Source organism: Macaca thibetana, chromosome 1 (assembly GCF_024542745.1).
Source record: "Macaca thibetana thibetana isolate TM-01 chromosome 1, ASM2454274v1, whole genome shotgun sequence".
Taxonomy (NCBI): Eukaryota; Metazoa; Chordata; class Mammalia; order Primates; family Cercopithecidae; genus Macaca; species Macaca thibetana.
Window position 1 is genome coordinate 51,888,719 of NC_065578.1, and position 26,968 is coordinate 51,915,686.

The following is a 26,968-nucleotide window of genomic DNA, read 5'->3' on the forward strand; positions in this document are numbered from 1 at the left end:
AGGGGTTTCGTCATGCTGGCCAGGCTGATCTTGAACTCCTGACCTCAAGTGATCCGCCTGCCTTGGCCTCCCAAAATGCTAGGATTACAGGCATGAGCCACCACGCCTGGTCTGACCTAGCTTATTTTAAGCACACCAAAACCTACTTTACATTTTAAAAAAGTGAACTTGATGTCTTTTGAAATCTCCTCTGTGCACTTGGGGAAGTCCTCATCCTCTATCAACTTAAGAAGCTTGCTGCTGTGCTCACAAACCTTCATTTACACAGCAAGCCTTCCTTTCAGGACGGCTGCAAAACAAAAGCCTAAAACAGTAGATGGTGACAGACAGAATGGTATTGTTATCAGCAGGGAAATGACAAGCTTGCCCCCTGGTGACAAGCTGGGGAGATAACAGGAAAAGCAAATTTTTTTTTTTTTTTTTTTTTTTTTTTGAGACGGAGTCTTACTCTGTCGCCCAGGCTGGAGTGCAGTGGCGCGATCTTGGCTCACTGCAAGCTCCGCCTCCCGTGTTCACGCCATTCTCCTGCCTCAGCCTCCTGAGTAGCTGGGACTACAGGCGCCCACCACCATGCCTGGCTAATTTTTTGTATTTTTAGTATAGACGGGGTTTCACCGTGTTAGCCAGGATGGTCTCAATCTCCTGACCTTGTGATCTGCCCGCCTTGGCCTCCCAAAGTGCTGGGATTACAGGTGTGAGCCACCACACCCGGCCGCAAATGTTCTTAAAAGGCACAACCACCACAAAGAACATACTCTCTGCGGTACCTGGAATCTGGAAAGAACACTAATCAACACAAACTGTAAGTCACTCAAAATTGTTTATTCACAGGGACAGTGAAAAAGGCTCAGTTAAAGAGGACAAATGTGTCACAAAGTCCTTGCTTACAAACTCCTAGCTGAAGCTGCCTTGGGAAGAATCTGCTCCCTCAGCATGATGGGCAGTGCCAAGCGACTACACTGGCCAATGTCTCTTCTAGACGATGGCAGGCTGATGTTTCATCTTCTTCAGCAACTCCGAAGCATAACAGCCTTTAAGCTGTATGTTGCACATCCCTCTTGATCTCTGTGAACTTACTGAAAGATGTGACTCTAAACGCAAAATGAAGCCCACACCAATGATTATGTAAGTCAGACGCTGGCAGTCGGGACTATTTAACTGTTCCTAGTTCTTTAAGACCTCGATTACGTAAACGAAGATATGTTCTGATTTTCAAGCCATCCTAACCAAAATAATAATAATGATGAAAATGATGATAGCTGATTCCTTTAGGCCCTGGGGCTGCTAATTTTTAAAACTTCCTGCTATCTTCCCCTCCCTACCACCAATTTCTAGGGCTCTCTAGTTTGCTCCTATTTTTCACAGAATTGCCAGAGTTTGAAAACTAAGATCCCCATAAACATGGCTATCTTCACAGAACACCCCCAGATGAAGGAATATTGACTGTAATAAACATTGTACAGAACACCCAGATAAAGGAATATTGACTGAAATAAACATTGTAGGCTACACTCCAGTAGCTGGGGCAATGAATCCATATAACGGGAGCTACCAATTCAAGTCCCAAGTTTTCTTGCTGCAGCAGGTTGACCTTCAAGGGCTGCATCAGTCTTCAGAAACAGGAGCTGCCAGCCTCAAGCAGTTTGCTGCCTGGAAGGGAGGGTGGGCCACATTACCCAAAAGTTAAGGGTTGGACACCTTTCTCCTGTTCTTTGTGTAGCTGCTGAGCTCGATTTTTTAGCACCTCGGCCTTGGCCTCATCCTTATCAACACCATCTCCCAGCTTGTACATGCGACTGGCATTGGCACAGGCCCAGATATGACCCAGATCACAGGCTTTCATGGAGTATTTACATGCCAGGTCCATGTCCTTAGGAAAGCCTGGGGCACCCTGCAGGAACATGGCACTGAGGTTGAAGCAGCTGGAAGCATAGCCACCATCACAGGCCCTTGTGTAGTAGTCCCTGGCCTTCCCCAGGTCAGGCTGGCCATCCTCATTAACCTGTCCATCATGTGCCAGGAGGCCAACGTTGTGACATGCTGCTATAGACTTCTTTCCGGGCTTCTCACACGCCATCAAGAAGCACCTGGCGGCAGCTTTCAGGTCCTGGGCCAGACCACCTGAGAGGAAGGAAAGTACGAAAAAATAAACCCAAGCCAGGACACAACCTAAATGTCTCAGGCCAAAGTCAGCGAATAATTTTTTTTCTTTTTTTTTTTTTGGAGAAAGGGTCTTGCTCTGTTACCCAGGCTGGAGTGCACTGGCATGATCACAGCTCACTGCAGCCTCAACCTCCCAGGCTAAAGCAATCTTCCCATCTCAGCCTCCCCAAGTAGCTGGGACTACAGGCACACACCACTATGCCCAGCGAATTTTTTAATTTTTTTGTAGAGACAGGATCTCACTATGTTGCCTAGGCTGGTCTTAAACTCTGGGACTCAAGCGATGGTCCCACCTTGGCCTTCCAAAGTGCTAGAATTACAAGCGTGAGCCACCACACCTGGCCAGCAACAATTCCTGAATAAAGTTTAAGACTGAGCATAGTGGCTCACATCTGTAATCCTAACACTTTGTGCAGGATGATTGCTTGAGGCCAGGAATTTGAGATCGACCTGGGCGACAGAGCAAGACCTTACCTCAAAAAGAAAAAAAACTGTCCATGCTATGAGCTCAGGCAGCATGAAAGGTAGCCTGCCATAGTGCACAGACCTCCTAGCTTTCTCAGCCATAGAATCTTTTGTTCAAATGATACCTTATGAGGAAACTCAGACAGGTCAAGGAGGTGAAAATTGGGAATGATAATAATATCTACCTCATGGGGTTACAGTGAGAACATGGCATATTACAGGCATTATAATTGTTCATTAATTTAAACATACAGTGGGCCCTCCATATCCATGGGTTCAACCAACCACACGTCAAAAATATTAGCGAAAAAACAACAATACAATTAAAAAATACAAAATATATAAAATAGAACAATTATTTACTCAGTATTTACATTGTATTAGATAGTCTAAGCCAAGATTGTCCAACCCACGAGCCTGGGATGGCTTTGAATGTGGCTTAACACAAATTCATAAACTTTCTTAAAACATTATGAAATTATTATTATTATTATTATTTTGAGATGAAGTCTTGCTCTGTCACCCAGGCTGGAGTGCAGTGGCATGATCTCAGCTCACTGCAACCTCTGCCTCCAGGGTTCAAGTGATTATCCTGCCTCAGCGTCCTGAGTAGCTGGGATTACAGGCGAGCCACCACGCTGGGCTAATTTTTGTGTTTTCAGTAGAGACGGGGTTTCACCATGTTGGTCAGGCTGGTCTCGAACTCCTGACCTTGTGATCCACTGCCTCAGCCTCCCAAAATGCTGGGAAAAATCCTGGGATTACAGGCGTGAACCACTGCACCTGGCCTATGAGACTTTTTTTGTGATTTTTTTTTTTTTTTTAGCTCATCAGCTATCGTTACTGTATTTTATATATGGTCCAATTCTTCTTACGGTATGGCCTAGGGAAGCAAAACGATTGAACACCCCTGTTCTAAGTAATTAATTTACAATACACAGGAGGCCAGGTGCGGTGGCTCTCGCCTGTAATCCCAGCACTTTGGGAGGCCAAGGTGGGCGGATCATCTGAGATCAGGAGGTTCAAGACCAGCCTGGCCAACATGGTGAAACCCCATCTCTACAAAAATACAAAAATTAGGCTGGGCGTGGTGGCTCACGTCTGAATTCCCAGCACTTTGGGAGGCCGAGGTGGGTGGATCACGAGGTCAGGAGTTTGAGACCAGCCTGGCCAACACGGTGAAACCCCGTCTCTACTAAAAATACAAAAAAATTAGCTGGGCATGGTGGGAGGGGCCTGTAATGCCAGCTACTCGGGAGGCTGAGGCAGAAGAATGGCATGAACCCCAGAGGCGGAGCTTGCAGTGAGTGGAGATCGTACCACTGCACTCCAGCCTGGACAACAGAGCATAACCCTGTCTCAAAAAAAAAAAAAAAAAAAAAAAAAAATTAGCTGGGCATGATGGTGGGTGCCTATAATCCCAGCTACTCGGGAGGCTGAGGCAGGAAAATTGCTTGAACCTAGGAGGCAGAGGTTGTAGTGAGCCGAGATCGTGCCACTGCACTCCAGCCTGTGCAACTGAGCAAGATTCCATCTCAAAACATACAAACAAACAAACAAAAAATAAAACAAAATACACAGAAGAATATGGGTAGGGTTATATGCAAATACTATGCCATTTTTATATAACAGATGTGAGCATCATCAGACTTCATTATCTGTGGCAGAATGGAATGAGGGTCCTGGAACGAATTTCCCAAATATACTGAGGGACAACTGTATACTGAATAGTTGCCAATTGCTGTGCTAGGTCCTGGGGAACAAATGACACTGTCCTGCTTTTGAGGCCTAATGAGACCTGTCTTATGGGCTAATGAGACAGACATGAAATAACCATACAGGCCAGGCACAGTGGCCAGTAATCCCAGCACTTTGAGAGGCCCAGGCAGGAGGACCTCAGGAGGCCAGGAGTTCAAGATCAGCCTGGGCAGCATAGTGAGACTCTGTCTCTATAAAAAAATTTAAAATTAGCCATGCATGGGGGCATGGGCCTGTAGTTCCAGCTGGAGAGGCTGAGGCAAGAGGACTGCTTGAGCCTGGAAGTTTTGCACTGCTGCACTCTAGCCTGAGCAAGAGTGCAAGACCTCACCTCTAAACAAATAAATAACAATACAAATAAATGTATGATTTTCGCTGGGCGTGGTGGCTCAGGCCTGTAATCTCAGCACTTTGGTAGGCCAAGGCAGGAGGATCACTTGCATCCAGGAGTTTGCAACTAGCCTGGGCAACATAGCCAGACCCCATCTCTACAAAATAATCAAAAACAGCTCAGCTACTCAGGAGGCTGAGGTGGGAGGATCGCTTGAGCCCAGGAGGTCAAGGCTGCCATGAGCTATGATTGAGCCACTGCACTCAGCCTCAGCAATGGAGTGAGACCCTGTCTCACCAAAAAAAAAAAAAAAAAAAAAAAAGATGATTTTAATTGTGAAAAGAGCATGGAGGAAAAGTACAGTGCAAGACAGGCAAGCAGGGACCAGATCATGCAGGGTCACATTAAGGACCCCTGAATTTAATCTTAAAAACAATGGGAAATCACTAACAAAGACTTTTAAGTAGAAGTGGTGGCAGGGCTCACTTTTTTTACTTGTTTGTATGTGTGTAAAACTTCAAATCCCCATGTACCATTACTCGATCTCAAAAAATATAAACATTTTAACATTATTCTTTTAAGTAACCATTCCAAATCCATCATCTAGTAATAACCATCATTATCATTAAGTGAACACCATTCCAGTCATCTTTGTAGCTTGTGTTCACATCAAATGCTGGCTGGTTGAATACATACTAGATAGAAGTGTTTGGAAAAATTGGATCGCAGATGCTATTTGTAAGAAAAGAATTTAACTTTGATTTTACTTGAAGTTATCAGAAGAAAACCAAATTGAAGCGAAACTAAGGAAACTGCTGACCTACAAATTACTATTTCTGGCCGGGCGCGGTGGCTCAAGCCTGTAATCCCAGCACTTTGGGAGGCCGAGGCGGGCGGATCACGAGGTCAGGAGATCGAGACCATCCTGGCTGACACGGTGAAACCCCGTCTCTACTAAAAAGTACAAAAAACTAGCCGGGCGAGGTGGCGGCGCCTGTAGTCCCAGCTGCTCGGGAGGCTGAGGCAGGAGAATGGCGTGAACCCGGGAGGCGGAGCTTGCAGTGAGCTGAGATCCGGCCACTGCACTCCAGCCTGGGCGGCAGAGCGAGACTCCGTCTCAAAAAAAAAAAAAAAAAAAAAAATTACTATTTCTAGCCCATAGTGAAATTTCCTAAATGAGCCACTAGGGCTATCGAGAGTTTAGAAAAAATATTAAAAGGTTAGAATCATTTTTATTTTCATTTATTTATTTAGAGACAGAGTCTTGCTCTGTGGCCCAGGCTGGAGTGCAGTGGAGCAATCTCAGCTCACTGCAGCCTCCACCTCCTCGGCTCAAGTGAGCCACTGCACCTGGCCTAAAATTTAGTTTAAAAAATTAAAATGGGGCCGGGCACAGTGGCTCACACCTGTAACCCCAGCATTTTGGGAGGCCAAGGCGGGTGGATCATTTGAGGTTAGTTCAAGACCAGCCTGGCCAACATGGCGAAACTCCATCTCTACTAAAAATACAAAAATTAGCTGGGTGGTAGTGTCACACACCCCTGTATTCCCAGCTACTTGGAAGATTGAGGCAGGAGAATCGCTTGAGCCTGGCAGGCAGCGGTTGTGGTGAGCCGAGATCATGCCACTGCACTCCAGCCTGGGCGACAGAGTGGGACCCTGTCTCAAAAAAAAAAAAAAAAGACATCTTTGGCCAGGTGCAGTGGCTCACACCTGACCCTCGCACTTTGGGAGGCCAAGGTGCAAGGACTGCTTGAGGCCAGGAGTTTGAGACCAGCCTGGCAACATAGTGAGATCCTGTCTCTACAAAAAGTAAAAAATTAGCCAAGCATGGGGGCATGTGCCTTTAGTTCCAGCTACCGGGGAGGCTGAGGCAGGAGGATTGCTTGAGCCCAGGAGCTCAAGGCTGCAGTGAGTTATGATTTTATCACTGCACTTCAGTCTGAGAAACAGAACAAGACCCTGTCCAAAAAAAAAAAGCTGCCTGTCAAAGGTCCTATGTCCTATTGCTTATTTGTGTTGGGTTTTTTTTGGTTTTTTTTGGTTTTTTTGGTTTTTTTTGTGAGACGGAGTCTTGCTCTGTTGCTTAGGCTGCAGTGCAGTGGCATGATCTCGGCTCACTGCAACCTCTGCCTCCAGGGTTCAAGTGATTCTCCTGCCTCAGCCTCCTGAGTCGCTGGGATTACAGGTGTGTGCCACCATGCCCAGCTAATTTTTTTTTTTTTGTATTTTTAGTAGAGATGGGGTTGCACCATGTTGGTGAGGCTGGTTTTGAACTCCTGACCTTGTGATCCACCTGCCTTGGCCTCCCAAAGTGTTGGGATTACAGGCGTGACCCACCGCGCCTGGCCTGTGGTGGTTTTAAATATGTCCATAAGTTCTTTAATATTCCTTCCTCTTCAAGAAGTGGAATTTAAGTCCTTTCCCTTAGTGTAGGCTACATCTAATAAATATGTGATAGAAATGAAAAGCGTGTGACTTCCAAAGATAGGTCATAGAAGACACTGTGGATTCTATCTTGTTCTCTCCTTTAAATTACTCACTCTGGGAGAAGCCAGACGCCATGTCATGAGGACACTCAAGCAGCCCATGGAGAGAACCATGTCATGATGATCTGAGCTCTCCCAATAACAGCTGGTAAGGAACAGAGGCCTCTGTTACCAGCCATCAGAGTGAGTCATCTTAGAACTGGAAACTCCCAACTTCAGTCAAGCCTTCCAATGACTACAGCCCTGGTTCCATGGCCAATGTCTGACTATAACCTCATGAGACACCCTGAGGTACCCCACTAAACCACTCCCAAATTCTTGACCCACAGAAACTACTGAGGTGATCTGTTATTTAGCCATACATAATGTAAACACTATGTCAGTGATAACTATAATTAGAGTAGGAGAAAAGACAGAAGCAAGACAATTATAATTACTGACCCCTTACTCCGTGCCAGGCACATGCTGATGCCTTTTTCTATACTATCCTATTTAATCCTCACGACCCTACAAAGCAAGTACTATTTCCCTCCAATTTACAGGTGATGTAACTTGAGTGCACAGAGTTGAAGTGATTGGCTCAAGATCTCACTATTTGCAAATAGCATTCCCTAAGGTTTACCTAACTTGAAAGGCTGTGTTCTTCCCCACATCGCTCTGCTGAACTCCTACCTCTCCATCTTCCTACAATGCACTTGCCCAATGCCTGCGAGACCCTTCTGCAAGAGCTCATCATGGGGCTCAGGTGTAAGGCCAGCACTGCCATCAGTGACAAGGACCCAAAAAGCAGACCCTCCTTACCCTTACCTTTTCCAGTCACATAGTAGGCCCCCAGTTTGTAGCAACTATCGCTGTGCTGGTTCTCTTCACAGTTAAACTTCAACACCTTGGCAGCCTCATCAAAATTCTTCTGGATCCCTTCCAAATAGTCCACCAGCCGATAGCAACCTGCGAAGAGAGGGCAAGGGCTGTTCTTCATGTCTGGGGCTGCTGCTTCACAGTGGGGGCTTGGGGTAGGGGGTGCCCAGGTGTGGCAGGCCAGGCTATGTCTTTTAAGACAGCCCATGTCCTCCTGAGATGTCGCAAGTTGACCTTACCACAAAGAATGTAGGTGGTGTTTAGTTATACCTACAAATGACACTGTCTCCCCATAGCCATGGACTGAGCAATGTATGGCCTGGGTAAACCTCAGTCCCTGCATTGGCTCCATCACTCACCAGCCCTTCTGCTCCCTGTCAGCCACGCCCAAATACCCACCGACTTCCATGATTGAAACTTTGCTAGTTTTGGAATCTCTCATGAAGTTCAATGGTAAAAACAATGAGAACCTAAAAGGCTCATACACTAGTCTTTGTAGCAGCAAGAAAACGGTGCTGGGTCAGGCTTGGTAGCTCATATCTGTAATCCCAGTACTTAGGGAGGCTGAGGCAGGAGGATCACTTGAGGTCTGGAGTTCGAGACCAGCCTGGACAGGGTGAAACCCTGTCTCTACTAAAAATACAAAAAAATTATCCAGGAGTGGAAATATATTAAAAAATTAGCCAGGTGTGGTGGCACACACCTGTAATCCCAGCTACCTGGGAGGCTAAGGCAGGAGAATCACTTGAACCCAGGGGGCAGAGGTTGCAGTGAGTCGAGATCGTGCCACTGCACTCCAGCCTGGGTGACACAGCGAGACTCTGTCTTAAAAAAAAAAAAGAAAAGAAAAAGAAAAAGAAAAGGGTGCTGTGATGACTATACCTTACTCCTCAGCTAGGGTAGGAACATGAAAGCCAAAAAGAAAGAGTAGAGGTGGCCGCTTCTATGGAAACAGGCTCCATGTCTCCCAATCCCAGTAAACCTCTCTCCTTAATCTCTCTCCCCTCTTCTTAACCCCTGGCGACAACATGTATCTCTCATTCATTTTCACTCAACAAATATTTGAACATCTCTATGCATCTATGTACCAGACATGGTTCTAGATGCTGAAAATATACTCATTTGCCCTCCTAAAATTTACATTCTAGGGGAGGAAATACAGTAAGTAAATGAACAAAATTTATTCAAACAGTAATAAATGTTATGATTATAACAACTCAGAAACAGGAAGTGAAATACTGCATGTCCTCACTTATAAGTGAGAGCTAAATACTGTGTACACATGGACACAAAGAGTGTGGAATAATAGACACTGGAGATTGGGAAGGGTGAGAGGAAGAAATTACCTAACAGGTACAAGTACATTATTTGGGTGATGGTTATATTAAAAGCCCCGACTTCCCCAGCAATTTGGGAGGCCGAGGCGGGCAGATCACCTGAAGTCGGGAATTCTAGACCAGCCTGACATGGAGAAACCCTGTCTCTACTAAAAATACAAAAATATTAGCCGTGCATGGTGGTGCATGCCTATAATCCCAGCTACCTGGGAGGCTGAGGCAGAGAATCACTTCAACTCAGGAGGCGGAGATTGCGGTGAGCCGAGATGGGCCATTGCACTCCAGCCTGGGCAATAAGAGCGGAACACCGTCTCAAAAAAAAAAACAAGCCCAGACTACACAACCAGGCAATATATCCATGTAACAAAACTGCACTTGTACTCCTTAAATGTATACAAATAAATAAATAAATGCTATGACTGAAATAAAACAGGATAACTGTTTGCTGTCAACTTTGGGTGAAGCTAACAAAGACTGGGCCACTGGGGAGGGGCTGTGACCTCAATAACAAGAAAGTACTAGCTATTTAAAGACAATGGAATGGGAGTGGGGCAGGGATTTGGAGCAAATTTAAAAATTAAAAACAAAAAAATGAAATTAAAAGACAATAAAATGGGCAGGGGCACAAAGTCCTGGCACAACGAACAGTAAATACAAAGACCTGAAAGAGAGAATAAGTTTGGCACGAATAAGGTACAACATGGCTGAACCAAGGAGGAGGGTCAGGAAATGAAGAAGGAAGGTAGGGACGAGACCCCAGGCCTTGTGAAACATAGGATGCAGTTACGATTTTTTTCCAACTGAAACAGTAAACCACTGGAGGGTTTTAAGAAAATAAGTAATATGATTCAGGCCAGGTGTGGTGGCTCATGCCTGTAATCCCAGCATTTTGGGAGGCCAAGGAGGGTAGATCACTTGAGGTCAGGAGTTCAAGACCAGCCTGGCCAACATGGTGAAATCCTGTCTCTACTAAAAATACAAAAATTAGCCAGGCTTGATGGCGCACACTTGTAATTCCAGCTATTCGGGAGGCTGAGGCAGGAGAATCACTTGAACCCAGGAGGCTAAGGTTGTAGTGAGCTGATATCATGCCACTGCACTCAAGCCTGGGCAACAGAGCAAGACTCAGTCTCAGGAAAAAAAAAAAAAAAAAAAAAAAAGCCAGGTGTGGTGGCACATGCCTGTAATCCCAGCTACTTGGGAGGCTGGGGCAGAAGTGCTTGAACCTGGGAGGAAGAGGTTGCAGTGAGCCAAAATTGCGCCACTGCACTCCAGCCTGGGCAACAGAGTAAGACCCTGTCTCAAAAAACAACCAAAAAGTCACCAAAAACAACAACCCCACCCCCCAACAAAAACGTTACTCTGGTATACATGTTCATATATGCCTGGGTGATTATGCAGGAATTTAAGTATGTGAGGGCATATAATTGGGCATTGATAACAAATATGTTATTTTAAAATCTAATATTTAACATAACAAAATTAAAATTAAAATATCAGTTTATCTGTGAGTAGAAATGGATTTTAAGGGAGTAAAGTGCAAAGACAGGGACAGGTTAGAAGGCAACTTCAGTTATCCAGATAAGAGAGCCTGACATGCAAGGAAACTACTACACCAGTCGCTATGGTAACTACAGCCTCTTCTCAGGTCTCCTGAAGTGCTGCAGCCAGTCCTTTTGATATATCTACTCTTCCCGATTCCAATAACTTGCTTGTCTGACATGTTTTGCTCTCCATTGCCTACAGAGCAAAGTCTATATTCCTTACTCTGGCATTCAAGCCCCGACATCCTGTGGCCCAGACTCCCGCTTCAAATGTACTACATCCTGACTTCAACCTTCCAAAAGATAGCACTTTCTTCTCCCACCCTCTCCTCCATTTAATCAACACTTGCCCAGCCCTCCAGACCTCCCTTCAAAGTCTTCCCTAACCACCCTGTTCCTTAGTGACCCCAATTCCTCTAAGTTCTTTCTACACTTAGGACATGGACCAGCTCTCAAAGAACAACGCCGGGTTCTTTTTTTGTTTTTGTTTTTGTTTGAGACATTATTTTGCTCTTGTTGCCCAGGCCGGAGTGCAATGCTGTGATCTCGGCTCACTGCAACCTCCGCCTCCCGGGTTCAAGCAGTTCTCCTGTCTCAGCCTACCCAGTAGCCAGGATTACAGGCACATGCCACCACATCTGGCTAATTATTATATTTTTAGTAGAGACAGAGTTTCATCATATTGGTCAGGCTGGTCTTGAACTCCTGACTTCAAGTGATCTGCCCACCTCGGCCTCCCAAAGTGCTGGGATTACAGGCATGAGCCACCGTGCTCGGCTCAACCCCAGGTTCTTTTTTTTTTTTTTTTTTTGAGACGGAGTCTTGCTCTGTCGCCCAGGCTGGAGTGCAGTGGCCGGATCTCAGCTCACTGCAAGCTCTGCCTCCCGGGTTCACGCCATTCTCCTGCCTCAGCCTCTTGAGTAGCTGAGACTACAGGCACCGCCACCACGCCCGGCTAGTTTTTTTTATTTTTAGTAGAGACGGGGTTTCACAGTGTTAGCCAGGATGGTCTCGATCTCCTGACCTCGTGATCCACCGGTCTCGGCCTCCCAAAGTGCTGGGATTACAGGCGTGAGCCACCGCGCCCGGCCCCCAGGTTCTTTTTAAGCCATCATACTGCAGAGCAACTCTGTTTCATGACTATGTTATGATATGTATATGGTTACGTTATGGTCTATGTTATGGATTAGCTTCAAGGAATAGCTATGTCATTTCTGCAAACTAAACTGCAAGCTATTAGAAGGTAGGGCCAGTGTCACTTTTTTCTTTCTTTTTTTTTTTTTTTTTTTTTTTTTAGTAGAGACAGGGTTTCACCATGTTGCCCAGGCTGGTCTTGAAATCCTGGCCTCATGCGATCCTCCTGCCTTACCTCAGCCTCCCAGAGAACTGGGATGACGGGCTTGTGCCACACCAGACCTTTATTTGAAAGAAAAAAAAAGCCTGGGCACAGTGGCTCACACCTGTAATCCCAGCACTTTGGGAGGCCAAGGAGCATGGATTGCTTGAGGTCAGGAGTTTGAGACCAGCCTGGCTAACATGGTGAAACCCTGTCTCTACTAAAATACAAAAATTAGCTGGGCGTGGTGGTGGGAGCCTGTAATTCCAGCTACTCAGGCGGCTGAGGCAGGAGAATTGCTTTAACCTAGGAGGCAGAGGTTGCAGTGAGCTGAGATGGAGGCACTGTACTCCAACCTGGGTGACAGCGTGAGACTCAGTCTCGAAAAAAAAAAAAAAAAAAAACGGGAGGATCACTTGAGCCCAGGAGTTGCGACCAGCCTGGACAACATAGTGAGATACTATCTCAAAAAAGAAAGAAAATATAAAAAATAAAAATAAAGCAGGAAGAAGAAAACCACCGAAAGCTATTGGCTGCTCTGGGTGGACCCCTCTGGTCCTCACCATCCACCTATACTCTCAAGTCAATTCAGTGTTCACACAACACACGGGACACATTTGTGCTTCAGGGCCTCTTTGCCAGCTGTTACCTACGGTAAGATCTGCATGGTTCACTCCCTTACCTTCTTCAAGCCTTTATTCAATTGCCACTTTCTCAGTGATCTTCCCTGATCACTCAATTTAAAACTGCCCTTCTGCCCTCCTGATACCCTTCACCCAGTCCTTTTTCCACGGCACTTACTATTTTATTTATTTATTTATTTATTTATTTATTTATTTATTTATTTATTGAGACAGAGTCTCGCTCTGTCGCCCAGGCTGGAGTGCAGTGGCGCGATCTCCGCTCACTGCAAGCTCCACCTTCCGGGTTCACGCCATTCTCCTGCCTCAGCCTCCCGAGTAGCTGGGACTACAGGCGCCTGCCACCACCCAGGCTGGAGTGCAGTGACGCGATCTCCGCTCACTGCAAGCTCCACCTTCCGGGTTCACGCCATTCTCCTGCCTCAGCCTCCCGAGTAGCTGGGACTACAGGCGCCTGCCACCACCCAGGCTGGAGTGCAGTGACGCGATCTCCGCTCACTGCAAGCTCCACCTTCCGGGTTCACGCCATTCTCCTGCCTCAGCCTCCCGAGTAGCTGGGACTACAGGCGCCTGCCACCACGCCTGGCTAATTTTTTGTATTTTTAGTAGAGACAGGGTTTCACCGTGTTAGCCAGGATGGTCTCGTCTCCTGACCTCGTGATCCACCCGCCTCGGCCTCCCAAAGTGCTGGGATTACAGGCGTGAACCACCGCGCCCGGTAGGTACTTACTGCTTTCGAACACGATTTCATGAATTACCTGAGGCTTATTGCCCGACTCCCCGCACTAGCTTGGAAGCTCCACGAGGGCAGCGAATTTCATCTGTTCACCGATAGATCCCCAGTCCCTAATCCAAAAGCACGTCTCTTCCTACCCGCCCCGGCCTCCAGGCTCGGTCTTCCCGGGACACATCGCCCTTCCCAACACACGCAGTCACCGCGATCCACAGACCCCCGTCCCCCGCCAGCCACGTGATTCCTTCTCCAGCCTCTCAGAGGTCGCAGACCAGACCTCTCCCGGCACGCCTCTCCCCGACGCGTCGCCGGCTGCGCTGGAGGCGCTCACCGTCCGGGTCCTTCTCGTGGTAGCAGTGGTAGTTGCACTCCACCTCCATGTTCTCCAAAAAGGACTTAACCTGCTCCTCATCCTGGAAGTCCACCAAGCCGGCCATGGTTTGCGCTGCCCAGAGACGGTCACGTGAGCCGGCGGAGGGGGCGGGGCGTGGGGCTGACGCAGCCCGCGGCACTCTCCCGGGATCCCCGGGCGAGCCAGGCGAGTCTGCCTTTCCCAGCAGCCCTCGCGCCGTTGGGCAGCCACGCTTCCAAGACTAACCGCCTTCCTGAAACTGGGAGCGGTCTCTCTGCAGCACCTTATCAATGCTCGCTTTGTAGCCTTAGTGGTTTTCCACCTGCAGTCATTTATCCATGTATAATCCCTCAGCGCCTACAGTGTGCCTCACCAGGTGCATTGTTCTAGGGTTATGACAGCTAGGAATGTAGTCCCTGCCTTCAAAGAACTTGGAGTTCAATTGGAAGACATTCGCTTATCCATTCAGCAAACATTTAGAGGACCTTCTATATGTGCCAGGTGTAGCTGGACAAAGTGCAGTGGGCAGTCTGATTCATCTCTCTTCTTCCCAGACCTGTTTTGGCCACCAACACGAATTACCTAAGCAATGAATGGCTGTAGGAGAGGTTAACTGGAACACAGTAGCAGTGAAGGGTGCAGCAACGTCACTGTTATAATACCTAGTACTCAAACAGTGCTGAACTTTGTTCCAGGCTCTAAGAGCTTTATATGAATTAACTCATTTAATTCTCATTATATATCATGTCACTGTAAACTTACACTCACAGTGATACTGTGGGGAAGGTATTATTATTATCCCCGTTCTACAGATAAGAAAACTAAAGTACAGAGAAATTAATTTATCCAAGGTCACACAGTGAGGGAGTTGGTATGTAATCAATTTTTTTTTTTTAATGAATAAATGAATGAGGCCGGGCGCGGTGGTTCACGCCTGTAATCCCAGCACTTTGGGAGGCCGAGGCGGGTGGATCACCTGAGGTCAAGAGTTCGAGACCAGCCTGGCCAATCTAGTGAAACTCTGTTTCTACTAAAAATGCAAAATTAGCAGGGGTCTCTACTAAAAATACAGAATTACAGGGCGCACACCTGTAATCTTAGCTCTTCGGGAGGCTAAGGCAGGAGAATTGCTTTAACCTGGGAGGTGGAGGTTGCATGTGAGCCGAAATTGCACCATTGCATTCCAGCCTGGGCGACAAGAGCAAAACTCCGTCTTAAAAAAAAAAATGAATGAGATAGAAAAGGAACATGTCAAGGAGACAGGGAGGAGAGGAAGTTTACCTACTTTTTGCTTTGTTTTCCTGCTCCTGTTCCTGCTAAGAATCATCAGTTCCATAAAGCCTAGATGGAAAGTTCTCCTAAGACAGTGACTTCCTATTCATCTTTTTTTTTTTTTTTTTTTTTTTTTGAGACAGGGTTTTGTTCTTGTTGCCCAGGCTGAAGTGCAATAGCGCCGTCTCAGCTTACTGCAACCTCTGCCTCCCAGGTCCAAGTGATTCTCGTGCCTCAGCCTCCTGAGTAGCTGGGATTACAGGCGCCCACCACCATGCCTGGCTAATTTTTTTTGTATTTTTAGTAGAGACAGGGTTTCACCATATTGGCCAGGCTGGTGTTGAACTCCTGACCTCAGGTGGTCTGCTGGCCTCGGCCTCCCAAAATGCTGGGATTACAGGCATGAGCCACCATGCCCGGCTGACTTCCCATTCATCTTTGAATCCCATCCAGCCCTACTTTTGAATTCTCAATGGAGCTAAATCCATGACTTCCCATTGCCTATAACAATGCTTTCCAAATGGCTCCATTACTAAGCTATCCCCAATGGCAGCAAAGAATGGACTATTTCCAACTACGTATTTATTGGAGGGCAGCCAATAATGTCTGAAATCCCAGTTTTATTTTTTAAATTCATATGATTTTACATTCAATTCCCCATAATACATCTTTCATAGGATAACAGAAAATTGCCTTTTCCCCCTAAGCCTTTGAGTAAAATTGACATTTCAGGCAATATACCACATTTACCTGTGGTTTCTCGTACCCTGATCACCTTAGGGGACTCTTCAGTATGGGAATCCCATGACCCAGGATGGGAATCCTTGAACTTTGGTTTGAGGTCATCTTCTTTAGGATGGCCTTCAAGATCCTGTGCAATCTGATTCTAGCCTTATATTCTGCCTCTCTTCCCCCACATCCCACCAACCTTCTGTTCTCTGAATAGATCTCAAGTTTGTCTTCCTGTTTACCTCTGCTCTTGATGCCTGGACCACCCTTTTTGACCCAAATCAGAAATACTCTTCTATGTAAAGTCTTCCCAGACACAACAACCACACACATTCAAATTAGATTTAGATGCTCCCATTTCGGTGTTCCACACCACTTGGTTTATTTTGGTATAGTGCAGTAGGAAAGAAAGAATTGGCTTTGGAGGGGGGACAGATCTTAGTTCAGAATCCATGTTCCATGTTTATTAAATTGTGACCTTAAACCAATCATGTTTGTGAGTCTGAATCCTCTTCTGTAAATGCAGATCCATTTGTAATGGCTGTCAGAAGGACTACAAGTTCATGTATACAATGTGCTTGGCAGAGTGCCTGGCTCAAAGTCATTCCTGTTCCAGGAATGTTTCTTGTCATACCAATAATGGCATGAAGTCTGTATCCCCCACCAGACTGTGACCTCTGTGTCCTGTATGCTGGTCACAGGGCCAAGAATGGAATAGGGCTCGATGATAGAATAGAGCAGGGTGATGTAGATTACTAAAATCTAGGAATGTTTCCCTTTATTTTCTGAGTTGAACTGCATTTAAATGAAATCACCTGAGCGGTAGAGGGCACAAGAGAGTTAGTTGGTGACGAGAGGCTGAACCAAGTAAGAGGTCACTTTTTTTTGTTTGTTTTGCTCTTTTGTCCAGGCTGGAGTGCAGTGGCACGATTTTGGCTCACCGCAACCTCCGTCTTACGGTTTCAAGCAATTCTCCTGTCTCAGCCTCCCGAATAGCTGGGATTACACCGCACCCGCCTAATTTTTGTATTTTTAGTAGAGACGGGGTTTCACCATGTTGACCAGGCTGGTCTCGAACTCCTGACCTCGTGATCTGTTTGAACTTACTGTTGCCTCTGCCCTAGAGTGCTTTTCCCGTGTTTTTTTTTTTTTTTTTTTTTTTTTTTTGGCTTGACTTCTTAAGTTCTCTGCTTCAATTTGACATTGTCCATGTGGTCTTAGCTCATTCTTATTATAATCGCAGTGTCTTGATTGTGCCCCGCAATATTACATGCCCAAGTATTGTTGACTGAATTAAGAAGAAGGATTATCCTTCCAAATAATTTGGTTTTCATTAATTGAACTTAGAATATCATTGACTCTTGCTCTTTTGACCCAGGTTTTTCTTAAAGCTATAAGAAACATTACTTGAAGGTCTAATTGACATAAAGGAAACTGCACATAACTTTAAAGTAACAATTATGAGTTTCTACATATGTATACACCTGTAAACCATTATCACAATCAAGATAATGAGCATATTCATCACCTCAAACTTTCCTCATGTGCCTTTGTACTTCATTCCCTCCCCAGCAATCATTAATCTGCTTTCTGTCACTGAAGATGGGTTGCATTTTGTAGAATATTATCTAAATACAATCATATACAGTAAGTACTATTTCTTTTTGTATAGTTTCTTTGATTCAGTGTAATTATTTTGAGATTCATGCATGTTACCACATGTATTAATAGTTCATTCTTTTTGTTAGTGAATGACATTTCATGATGTAGATATATCATAATTTGTTTATCCATTTGGGTTTCCAGTTTTTGGCTTACAAATAAAGCTGCCGTGAATATTTGTGTACAAGTCTTTATATGGGCATTCATTTCCATTTTTTGGGTTCATACCTAGGAGTGGAATGGCTAGATCATATGGTAGGTATATATCTATCTTTAAGAAACACCCAAACTGTTTTCTCAAGTGATTCTACCATTGCATTCTTACCAGCAGTGTTTGATAGTTCTAGTTGCTGTACACCCTCACCATCATTTGATGTGTGGTCAGTCTTTTAAAATTTTAGCCATTATAGTGAGTTTAACAGTATCTTATCGTGGGTTTAGTTTGTATTTTTTTGAGTGACCAATAATGTTGGCATATTTTCATGTGCTTATTTGCCATCTGTGTGTCTTTGATGACATGTTTGTTAAAATCATTTGCCCCTTTTTATTAGATTGTTTTTTATTATTGCATTCTAAGAGTTGTTTATATATTCAAGTCCATTATCAGAAGTTTTGCATATATTTTCTCCCAGTTTGGCCTGCCTTTTTTGTTTTTATAACTGTCTTTCAAAACCAAAAGTTTTTCATTTTAATGATGTGTCTAGTTTATTTTTTTCTCTTGTTAACAGTTTGTGCTTTTTCTTTCATATTCAAGAAGTCTTTGCCAAACCCAAAGTCACTAAGATTTTACCTATATTTTCTTGTAGAAATTTTGTGGTTTAATCTTATGTTTAGAAAGCCTATGATTCATTTCAGATTACGTTTTGTATGAGGTATGAGATAACAGTTGAGGTTCACTTTATTGCATGTGGATTTATAATTACTCCAGCACCATTTTTTAGAAAGATTATCCATTCTTGGCCTCCCAAAGTGTTGGGATTACAGGCATGAGCCACCGCGCCTGGCCTTTTTTTTTTTAAATTGAGACAGTCTCATTCTGTCGCCCAGGCTGGAGTGCAGTGGCGTAATCTTGGCTCACTGCAACCTCTGCCTCCTGGGTTCAAGCAAGTTTCCTGCCTCAGCTTCCCGAGTAGCTGGGACTACAGGTGCCCACCACCAGGCCCAGCTAATTTTTGTATTTTTAGTAGAGATGGGGTTTCACCGTGTTGGCTAGGCTGGTCTTGAACTCCTGACCTCAGGTGATCCACTCACCGCGGTCTCCCAAAGTGCTGGGACTACAGGTGTGAGCCACCGCGCCCAGCCTCGGGATAGGTCTTAATACCTCCTTTCTATAAAGGAGGTCCAGATAAGTAAAATGATTTCCACTGGGTAACACAGCCCGCTAAACCTCTCCCACAGGGTTACACGTTGGTAAGAGGAGCCCGCCCCGTGAGAGAGACCGGACCAATCACGTTTTCTGTGAGGTCACTTTGGAGGCCTGAGATTGGTGCTCGTGTCTAAACGGACCCGATCTTTCTCAGTGGCTTGTGCAGCTGAGGGAGGTTCCGGGTGGCTTGCCCGGGGGCTGCCCAGCTCTCTGTCCTCTGCAGATCCCCTCGGGACTCAGCATTGGGTGGGTTAGCCGTGGAGACGCTCTGCCCTTCCTGCTGTGGCCAGTCAACCCCCCCAAGCCCGTGCCCGTTGAGCCTGCAGCCCTTCCTCAACTCATCACTCCCCATCCCCCCAAGACATGGAAAGGCTGTGACAGCTGCCAGCCCTGCACATGCTCTTGTTTCAACAGCGGCGATTGCACATCACGTAGTCCCCACGTGACCTGTCGGGCCTAGGGCAAGCGCAAAGCTTTCGGAAACCCGAATCATTGTAACCTGGACTTCCTGCCTGTCTCTGAGGCTCCTGGGCTGTGCTTTAAGCTGGACAGGTCCTGCTTTACAGGGAAAAGGACCAAGGTCCAGAGAGGAAAGGGGCTTGTCCCAGGGTACGTAGCAAGTTAGTGACAGAGCCATACTCTTCCCTCAGGGCAGCAGGTTGGGTGGCAACATTTCCAAATTTTATCCTCCCTACCTCTGTTTCTTCTGTATCCCCTGCCCACATGTCATGACCTGAGACAGGAATATTTTTCAAGAATGATAAGGATTTTGGGATCGCACTAACCGTGGAATCCCACAGTTGCTATAGGACCTTGGACAAGTGTTACTTTTCTGGGTTCATATTCCTCATCTGCTATGGCATATTAACCTAGTTCTGTTCACCTCATAGAAATAAATGAGAAATTGGGAGGCTGGTCGTTACAGAACAGTGGTTTTCAAAATATGGTCCCTGGGCCAGCACCATCGGCATCACTGGAAGTTGCTAGAAATGAATATTTTCTAGCCCTACCCCAGATCTACTGAATTGGAGACTCTGGTTGTGGGGTTCAGCAATCCATGTTTTTTGTTTGTTTGTTTGTTTTGTTTTTTTGTTTTTTGTTTTTTTTGAGACGGAGTCTGGCTCTTTCGCCCAGGCTGGAGTGCAGTGGCGCATGGTCTCTGCTCACTGCAAGCACCGCCTCCTGGGTTCACGCCATTCTCCTGCCTCAGCCTCCCAAGTAGCTGGGACTACAGGCACCCGCCACCACGCCCAGCTAATTTTTTGTATTTTTTTTAGTAGAGATGGGGTTTCACCATGTTAGCCAGGATGGTCTCGATCTCCTGACTTCGTGATCCACCCACCTCGGCCTCCCAAAGTGCTGGGATTACAGGCGTGAGCCACTGCACCTGGCCAGCAGTCCGTGTTTTAACAAACTTCCCGGATGATTCTGATGCATGCTCAAGTTTGAGAATCACTGGTCTATAAAGGCTAAGACCATTGGGTTTGGACTCAGAGAGTTCTGGGTTCCTCTAAAAGCATCTTAGCACTACCTTTTACTATATGGGAGGCCTTAAGCACAGCATTTTACCTCCCTGTTACTTAGTTTACTCATCTGTGAAATGGAGGTAATGATTGTATCTACCTAACAGGGTTGTTTTTGGTTTTATTTTGTTTTGTTTTGAGACAGGGTCTCACTCTGTCACCCAGGCTGGAGTGCAGTGACGCAATTTCAGCACACTGCAGCCTCCGCCTCCCAGTTCAAGCAATTCTCTCACCCAACCTCCCTAGTAGCTGGGACTACAGGTGTGCACTACCATGCCTGACTAATTTTTGTATTTTTTGGTAGAGACGGGGTTTCACCATGTTGGCCAGTCTGGTCTCAAACTCCTGACCTCAAGTGATCCATCCACTTGGGCCTCCCAAAAGTGCTGGGATTACAGGAGTGAGCCACCGTGCCCTGCCTAACAGTGTTGTTTATTAATGTATTCATCAACATTTTTTGAGTGCCTATCATGTGACAAGCACTCTTCCAGGTTCTAGGGATGCATCAGTAAACAAAACAGACAAAAATACCTGCCCTCCACTATTCATAATAGCAAAGACTTGGACCAACCCAAATGTCCATCAATGATAGATTGGATTAAGAAAATGTGGCGGCCGGGCGCGGTGGCTCAAGCCTGTAATCCCAGCACTTTGGGAGGCCGAGACGGGCGGATCACGAGGTCAGGAGATCGAGACCATCCTGGCTAACACGGTGAAACCCCGTCTCTACTAAAAAATACAAAAAACTAGCCGGGCGAGGTGGCGGGCGCCTGTAGTCCCAGCTACTCGGGAGGCTGAGGCAGGAGAATGGTCTAAACCCGGGAGGCGGAGCTTGCAGTGAGCTGAGATCCGGCCACTGCACCCCAGCCTGGGCGACAGAGCAAGACTCTGTCTCAAAAAAAAAAAAAAAAAAAGAAAATGTGGCACATATGCACCATGGAATACTATGCAGCCATAAAAAAGGATGAGTTCATGTCCTTTCTAGGGACATGGATTAAGCTGGAAACCATCATTCTGAGCAAACTATTGCAAGGACAGAAAACCAAACACTGCATGTTCTCACTCATAGGTGGGAATTGAACAATGAGAACACTTGGACACAGGATGGGGAACATCACACACCAGGGCCTGTCGTGCAGTGGGAGGAGGGAGGAGGGATAGCATTAGGAGATATACCTAATGTAAATGACAAGTTAATGGGTGTAGCACACCAACATGGCAGATGTATACATATGTAACAAACCTGCATGTTGTGCACATGTACCCTAGAACTTAAAGTATAATAATAAAAAAAGAAAAATAATGCAAGTTAGGAATAAAAAATTGGTTGTGTAGAAAATAGAAAAAAATATTTAAAAATTAAAAATTAAAGATAAAAAAGGAAAATTTAAATGCATTAATACATTTAAAAGAATAAATGTTTATATGTTAATATAAAAAAAAATCCCTGCCTTCTTGTAGTGTATATTCTAATAAGATTTTTGAGGATTAACATAATTATACTGATGTGTAAAGTTTAGCACAACATTGGCACATATTATACACCCAGCAAATGACAGTTATTATTGTCATTTTTGAAACAGGGTCTCACTATGTCACCCAGGCTGGAGTGCAGTGGTGCAGTCATGGCTCTCTGCAGCCTCAACCTCTGGGGCTCAAACAATCCTCCCGCCTCAGCCTTCTAAGTAGCTGGGACTACAGGTGCAGTGCACAGCTGATTTTTGTATCTTTTGTGTAGAAATAGGGTTTCCCCATGTTGTCCAGGCTGGTTTTGAACTCCTGAGCTCAAGGTATCCTCCATCCTCAACCTCCCAAGGTGCTGGGATTACAGGTCTGAGCCACCACACCCAGCTCATCTATCAGTTTTGATGGACATATTTATCATTAATAATGGGAAAAGGGTTTGTAAACAGTGAAATGCTGTCTTAGACTAAGCAGTGAGCTCTCTGAGAACTGATTCATGCTTTTGCCATCAGAATCTAACATAGGGCATGGTGAAGAGTAGGGCTTGACAAATATTTGATGAACGTATACACAAAAGTCAGAGATTAATATTAATCTCTCTCTAGTCAGAATGAGCTTCCTCTATAATCCATCTTTAGAGCTGACAGCTCAATGGTAAGCCACACACACCAATAAGCCTTCTTTCCTACATTTGCATATTTCATACTTTCCAATTGTTTAAAGGTAACTTTCTCTGGCCAGGTGCGGTGGCTCATGCCTGCAATCCCAGTACTTTAGGAGGCAGAGGCAGGCAGACCACTTGAGGTCAGGAGTTCCAGACCATCCTGGACAACACGGTAACCCCATTTCTACTAAAAATACAAAAATTAGCTGGGCATGGTTGCAGGCACCTGTCTTCCCAGCTACTTGGGAGGCTGAGGCAGGAGAATTGCTTGACCCCAGGAGGCAGAGGTTGCAATGAGCAGAGTTCACACCACTGTACTCCAGCCTGGATGACAGAGTGAGATTCTCTCTCAAAAAAAAAAAGAGCCAGGGGGCCGGTGTCGTAGCTCACACCTATAATCCCAGCACTTTGGGAGGCTGAACTGGGTGGATAACCTGAGGTCAGGAGTTCGAGACCAGCCTGGCCAACATGGTGAAACCCTGTCTCTACCAAAAATACAAAAATTAGCTGGGCATGGTGGTGGGTGCATGTAATCCCAGCTATATGAGAGGCTGAGGCAGGAGAATCGCTTGAACTGGGGAGGCAGAGGTTGCAGTGAGTTGAGACTGTGCCACTGCACTCCAGCCTGGGCAACAAGAACGAAACTCCATCTTTAAAAAGACAAAAAATAAAATAAAATTAAATTTTAAAAAGACCGGGCATAGTGGCTCATGCCTGTGAACCCAGCAGTTTGGGAGGCCGAGGCAGGTGAATCATGAGGTCAGGAGTTCAAAACCAGCCTGGCCAAGATGGTGAAACCCCGTCTGTACTAAAATTACAAAAAAATTTGCTGGGCATGGTGACATGTGCCTGTAATCCCAGCTACTTGGGAGGCTGAGGCAGAGAACTGCTTGAACCCGGGAGGCGGAGGTTGCAGTGAGCCAAGATTGTGCCACTGCACTCCAGCCTGGGTGACAGAGCGAGACTCCATTTCAAAACATAAAAATTAATAAATAATAAATAAATAGAAAGACATTTGCTGGAAATAAGCACTGGAATAGAGGTTTCAATATTAATTACTGTGGTGCTACTTCTGTAGTGTTTGTTTGGCTTTGACTAAATCCATTCTCTTTTATTCTCTTTTTAGAACCTCAGTCTTCTCATCTGTAAAATGGGACTCCCAATCTCTACCCCACCTTGAGGCTGGGAAAAGACAAACCAACCTCAATACCTAAGTTTAAAGGGTGTTTTACACAACCATGAAAGTGTTGTCTTGGCCAGGTGCTGTGACTCATGCCTGTAATTTTAGCACTTTGGGAGGACAAGGTGAGAGGATCCCTTGGGCCTAGGAGTTTAAGACCAGCCTGGGTAACATAAAGAGACCCCGTCTCTACAAAAAATAAAAACATTAGCCAGGTATGGCAGCATGTGCTTGTAGTCTCAGTTACTTGGGAGGCTAAGGCAGAAGGACTGATTGAGCCCAGGAATTTGAGACTTCAGTGAGCCATGATTGTGCCACTGCACTCTAGCCTGGATGACAGAGTGAGACCGTGTCTTTAAAAAAAAAAAAAAATTACCTCTCAAGAAGAACTGCTGAAAGCAGTGAAGGAAATAAGGTTTGTATATCTCTTTGCAAACCTTAAAACACTGTAAAAATTAGGTAGGACACTATTTCTAATGAGATAACGTTTTTTTTTTTTTGGTGGTGAGGACAGAGTTTTGCTCTTGTTACCCAGGCTGGAGTGCAATGGTGTGATCTTGGCTCACTACAACCTCCGCCTCCTGGGTTCAAGTAATTCTCCTGCTTCAGCCTCCCGAATAGCTGGGATTACAGGCATGCGCCACCACACCTGGCTTATTTTGTATTTTTAGTAGAGACAGGGTTTCTCCATGTTGGTCAGGCTGGTCTCGAACTCCTGACCACAAGTGATCCGCCCGCCTCAGCCTCCCAAAGTGCTGAGATTGCAGGTGTGAGCCACCGCACCCGGCTCTAATGAGATAACTTATAGAGCATTATATGGCTGACAAAGGCTGGACCTCAGACTATACTTTGAGTACCCAAGAATTAAATCCTTGCTGCTCAAAGTGTGGCTTGAGGACCAGCAGCATCCATATCATTGGAGAACCTTGGGACCCCCACTACACCTACTGAACCAAAATATGCATTTTAAAAATTATTATTATTATTTTTTGACATGGAGTTTTGCTCTTGTCACCAAGGCTGGAGTGCAATGGCACAATCTTGGCTTACTGCAACCTCCACCTCCCAGGTTCAATTGATTCTCCTGCCTCAGCTTCCTGAGTAGCTGGGATTACAGGCATGTGTCACCACGCCCAGCTAATTTTTGTATTTTTAGTAGAGACAGAGTTTCGGCATGTGGGCCAGGATGGTCTCGAACTCCTGACCTCAGGTGATCCACCTGCTTTGGGCTCCCAAAGTGCTGGGATTACAGGCGTGAGCCACTGCACCTGGCCTAAAATTATTATTATTTTTAGAGACTGGGGTCTCATTATGTTGCCCAGGCTGTGCTCAAGCAACCCTCCCACCTCAGTTTCCCAAGTAGCTGAAACTACAGGTGTGAGCCACACTGCCTGGCCAGAATATGCATTTTACTGAGATCCGCAGGTGACACAGATACACAATAAACTTTAAGAAACAATGCTGTAAATCATAGGATACATGCACTGGAATGATTTTGAAAATAATCTTCAACTCCCTCATTTTACAGGTGAGCACACTGAGCCCAGGAATGAAAGGGACTTGTCTTTCTAAAAGACCTGTATCACCCCCATTTGGAGACCAACGTCTCCACAATGCCCACATCCTTAGCTCAGCATTCCAGGCCCTCCCATCTGGCCCCTGCTGACCACTCCACTTGCTACTTCCCCACCTATACTAGACAAACCAATCCCTCTGACCCACTCCTCTTCTCTCAACTCCTCAGGCTGTTTTGTCTATGTGAGCTGCTCTTTCCACCTCTCTCCAGTGTCAGTTCAAACTATGTCCCCCGATCGCCAGCCTTTGTCTAGGATGCCTTCCTAATCCTTACTGGTTGACAGTGGACTGTGGTTAGCCAACTGAGGGCTCCTCCACTTCCTGAAGCACTGTGGTCATGGCCTGTTTTACCAGACTGAGCACCATAAGGATAGGAACCAAGTCTGATTTCTTTATTTGCCTTCCAGGTCCCAACACAGAGTGAAGCACTTTGTAAGTGCTCAGTTTATCCTATGTGGTTAGTAACTTATAACAATGCTTCTAGGTCTATTTTTTTTTTTTTTTTTTTTTGAGACGGAGTCTCATTCTGCCCCCCAGGCTGAAGTACAGTGGCACCATTTTGGCTCACAGCAATGTCCACCTCCCAGATTCAAGCAGTTCTCTACCTCAGCCTCCCGAGTAGCTGGGATTACAGACACCCATCACCACGCCCGGCTAATTTTTTTGTATTTTTTTTTATTGAGAGAGGGTTTCACCATCTTGGTCGGGCTGGTCTTGACCTCCTGACCTCGTGATCCAACCACCTCAGCCTCCCAAAATGGTGGGATTATAAGCATAAGCCACCACGCCAGGCCAACTTTCTGCTTTTAAGACTATGAAATCCCGGCCGGGCGTGGTGGCTCACGCCTGTAATCCCAGCGCTTTGGGAGGCCGAGGCGGGCGGATCACAAGGTCAGGAGATCGAGACCACGGTGAAACCCCGTCTCTACTAAAAATACAAAAAATTAGCCGGGCGCAGTTGCAGGCGCCTGTAGTCCCAGCTACTCGGGAGGCTGAGGCAGGAGAATGGCGTGAACCCGGGAGGCAGAGCTTGCAGTGAGCCGAGATCGCGCCACTGCACTCCAGCCTGGGCGACAGAGCCAGACTCCGTCTCAAAAAAAAAAAAAAAAAAAAAAAAAAGACTATGAAATCCCAAAGAGTAGGGACCTGATATTCTCTGCCTTCTCCATCTCATTCATGAGGCTCACGTGCGGGAGCACACTGGGCATGTGTTCACCACCTAAGCTGGCTGGTTCAGCTTCTGATTCTAGCCATTCCTGTAATGTGTGTGTGGGCCCAGGTCACTGCAGCATGCTCACAGAAATCCAAATGACCAAGAAAGGTTGCAACACCAAGGACAAGGAAGGAATCAGGTTTCAGGATAAATCATCTCAAGTCAGGGGTGAGATTTACTGCCTTCTAAAAAAAGCTCACAAGATTTCAAGCTATGACCCCAAAAGTCTATTCCTGAGGCCGCCTGCCTGCACAAAAAAACTGACACAGTGAGGTGCTCAGCCCATGTTGATGAGTGAATAAATTAATCTGGA

The 26,968-nt window shown here is 45.9% G+C and overlaps 1 protein-coding gene across 1 annotated transcript; it reads right to left on the minus strand.

Annotated features, from left to right (window-relative positions):
• Positions 1-801: 801 nt before the first annotated feature.
• LOC126962460 (cytochrome c oxidase assembly factor 7) lies at positions 802-14,150 on the minus strand. The gene is made up of 3 exons (XM_050803550.1): positions 13,987-14,150; positions 8,014-8,154; positions 802-2,121 (listed from the first exon to the last, which is right to left on the minus strand). Exons 1-3 carry the CDS (start codon positions 14,090-14,092, stop codon positions 1,673-1,675), a joined length of 696 nt encoding a protein of 231 aa, XP_050659507.1. The 5' UTR covers positions 14,093-14,150; the 3' UTR covers positions 802-1,672.
• Between the last annotated feature and the right edge of the window lie 12,818 nt (positions 14,151-26,968).

Excerpts from the sequence above, each read along its gene's own strand:
- LOC126962460 (XM_050803550.1), bottom strand. The coding sequence starts at position 14,092 with ATGGCCGGCTTGGTGGACTTCCAGGATGAGGAGCAGGTTAAGTCCTTT. Across the intron at positions 8,155-13,986 it reads CCACGAGAAGGACCCGGACG|GTTGCTATCGGCTGGTGGAC; the intron begins GTGAGCGCCTCC and ends CTCTCTTCGCAG. Across the intron at positions 2,122-8,013 it reads CTACTATGTGACTGGAAAAG|GTGGTCTGGCCCAGGACCTG; the intron begins GTAAGGGTAAGG and ends CCTTCCTCTCAG.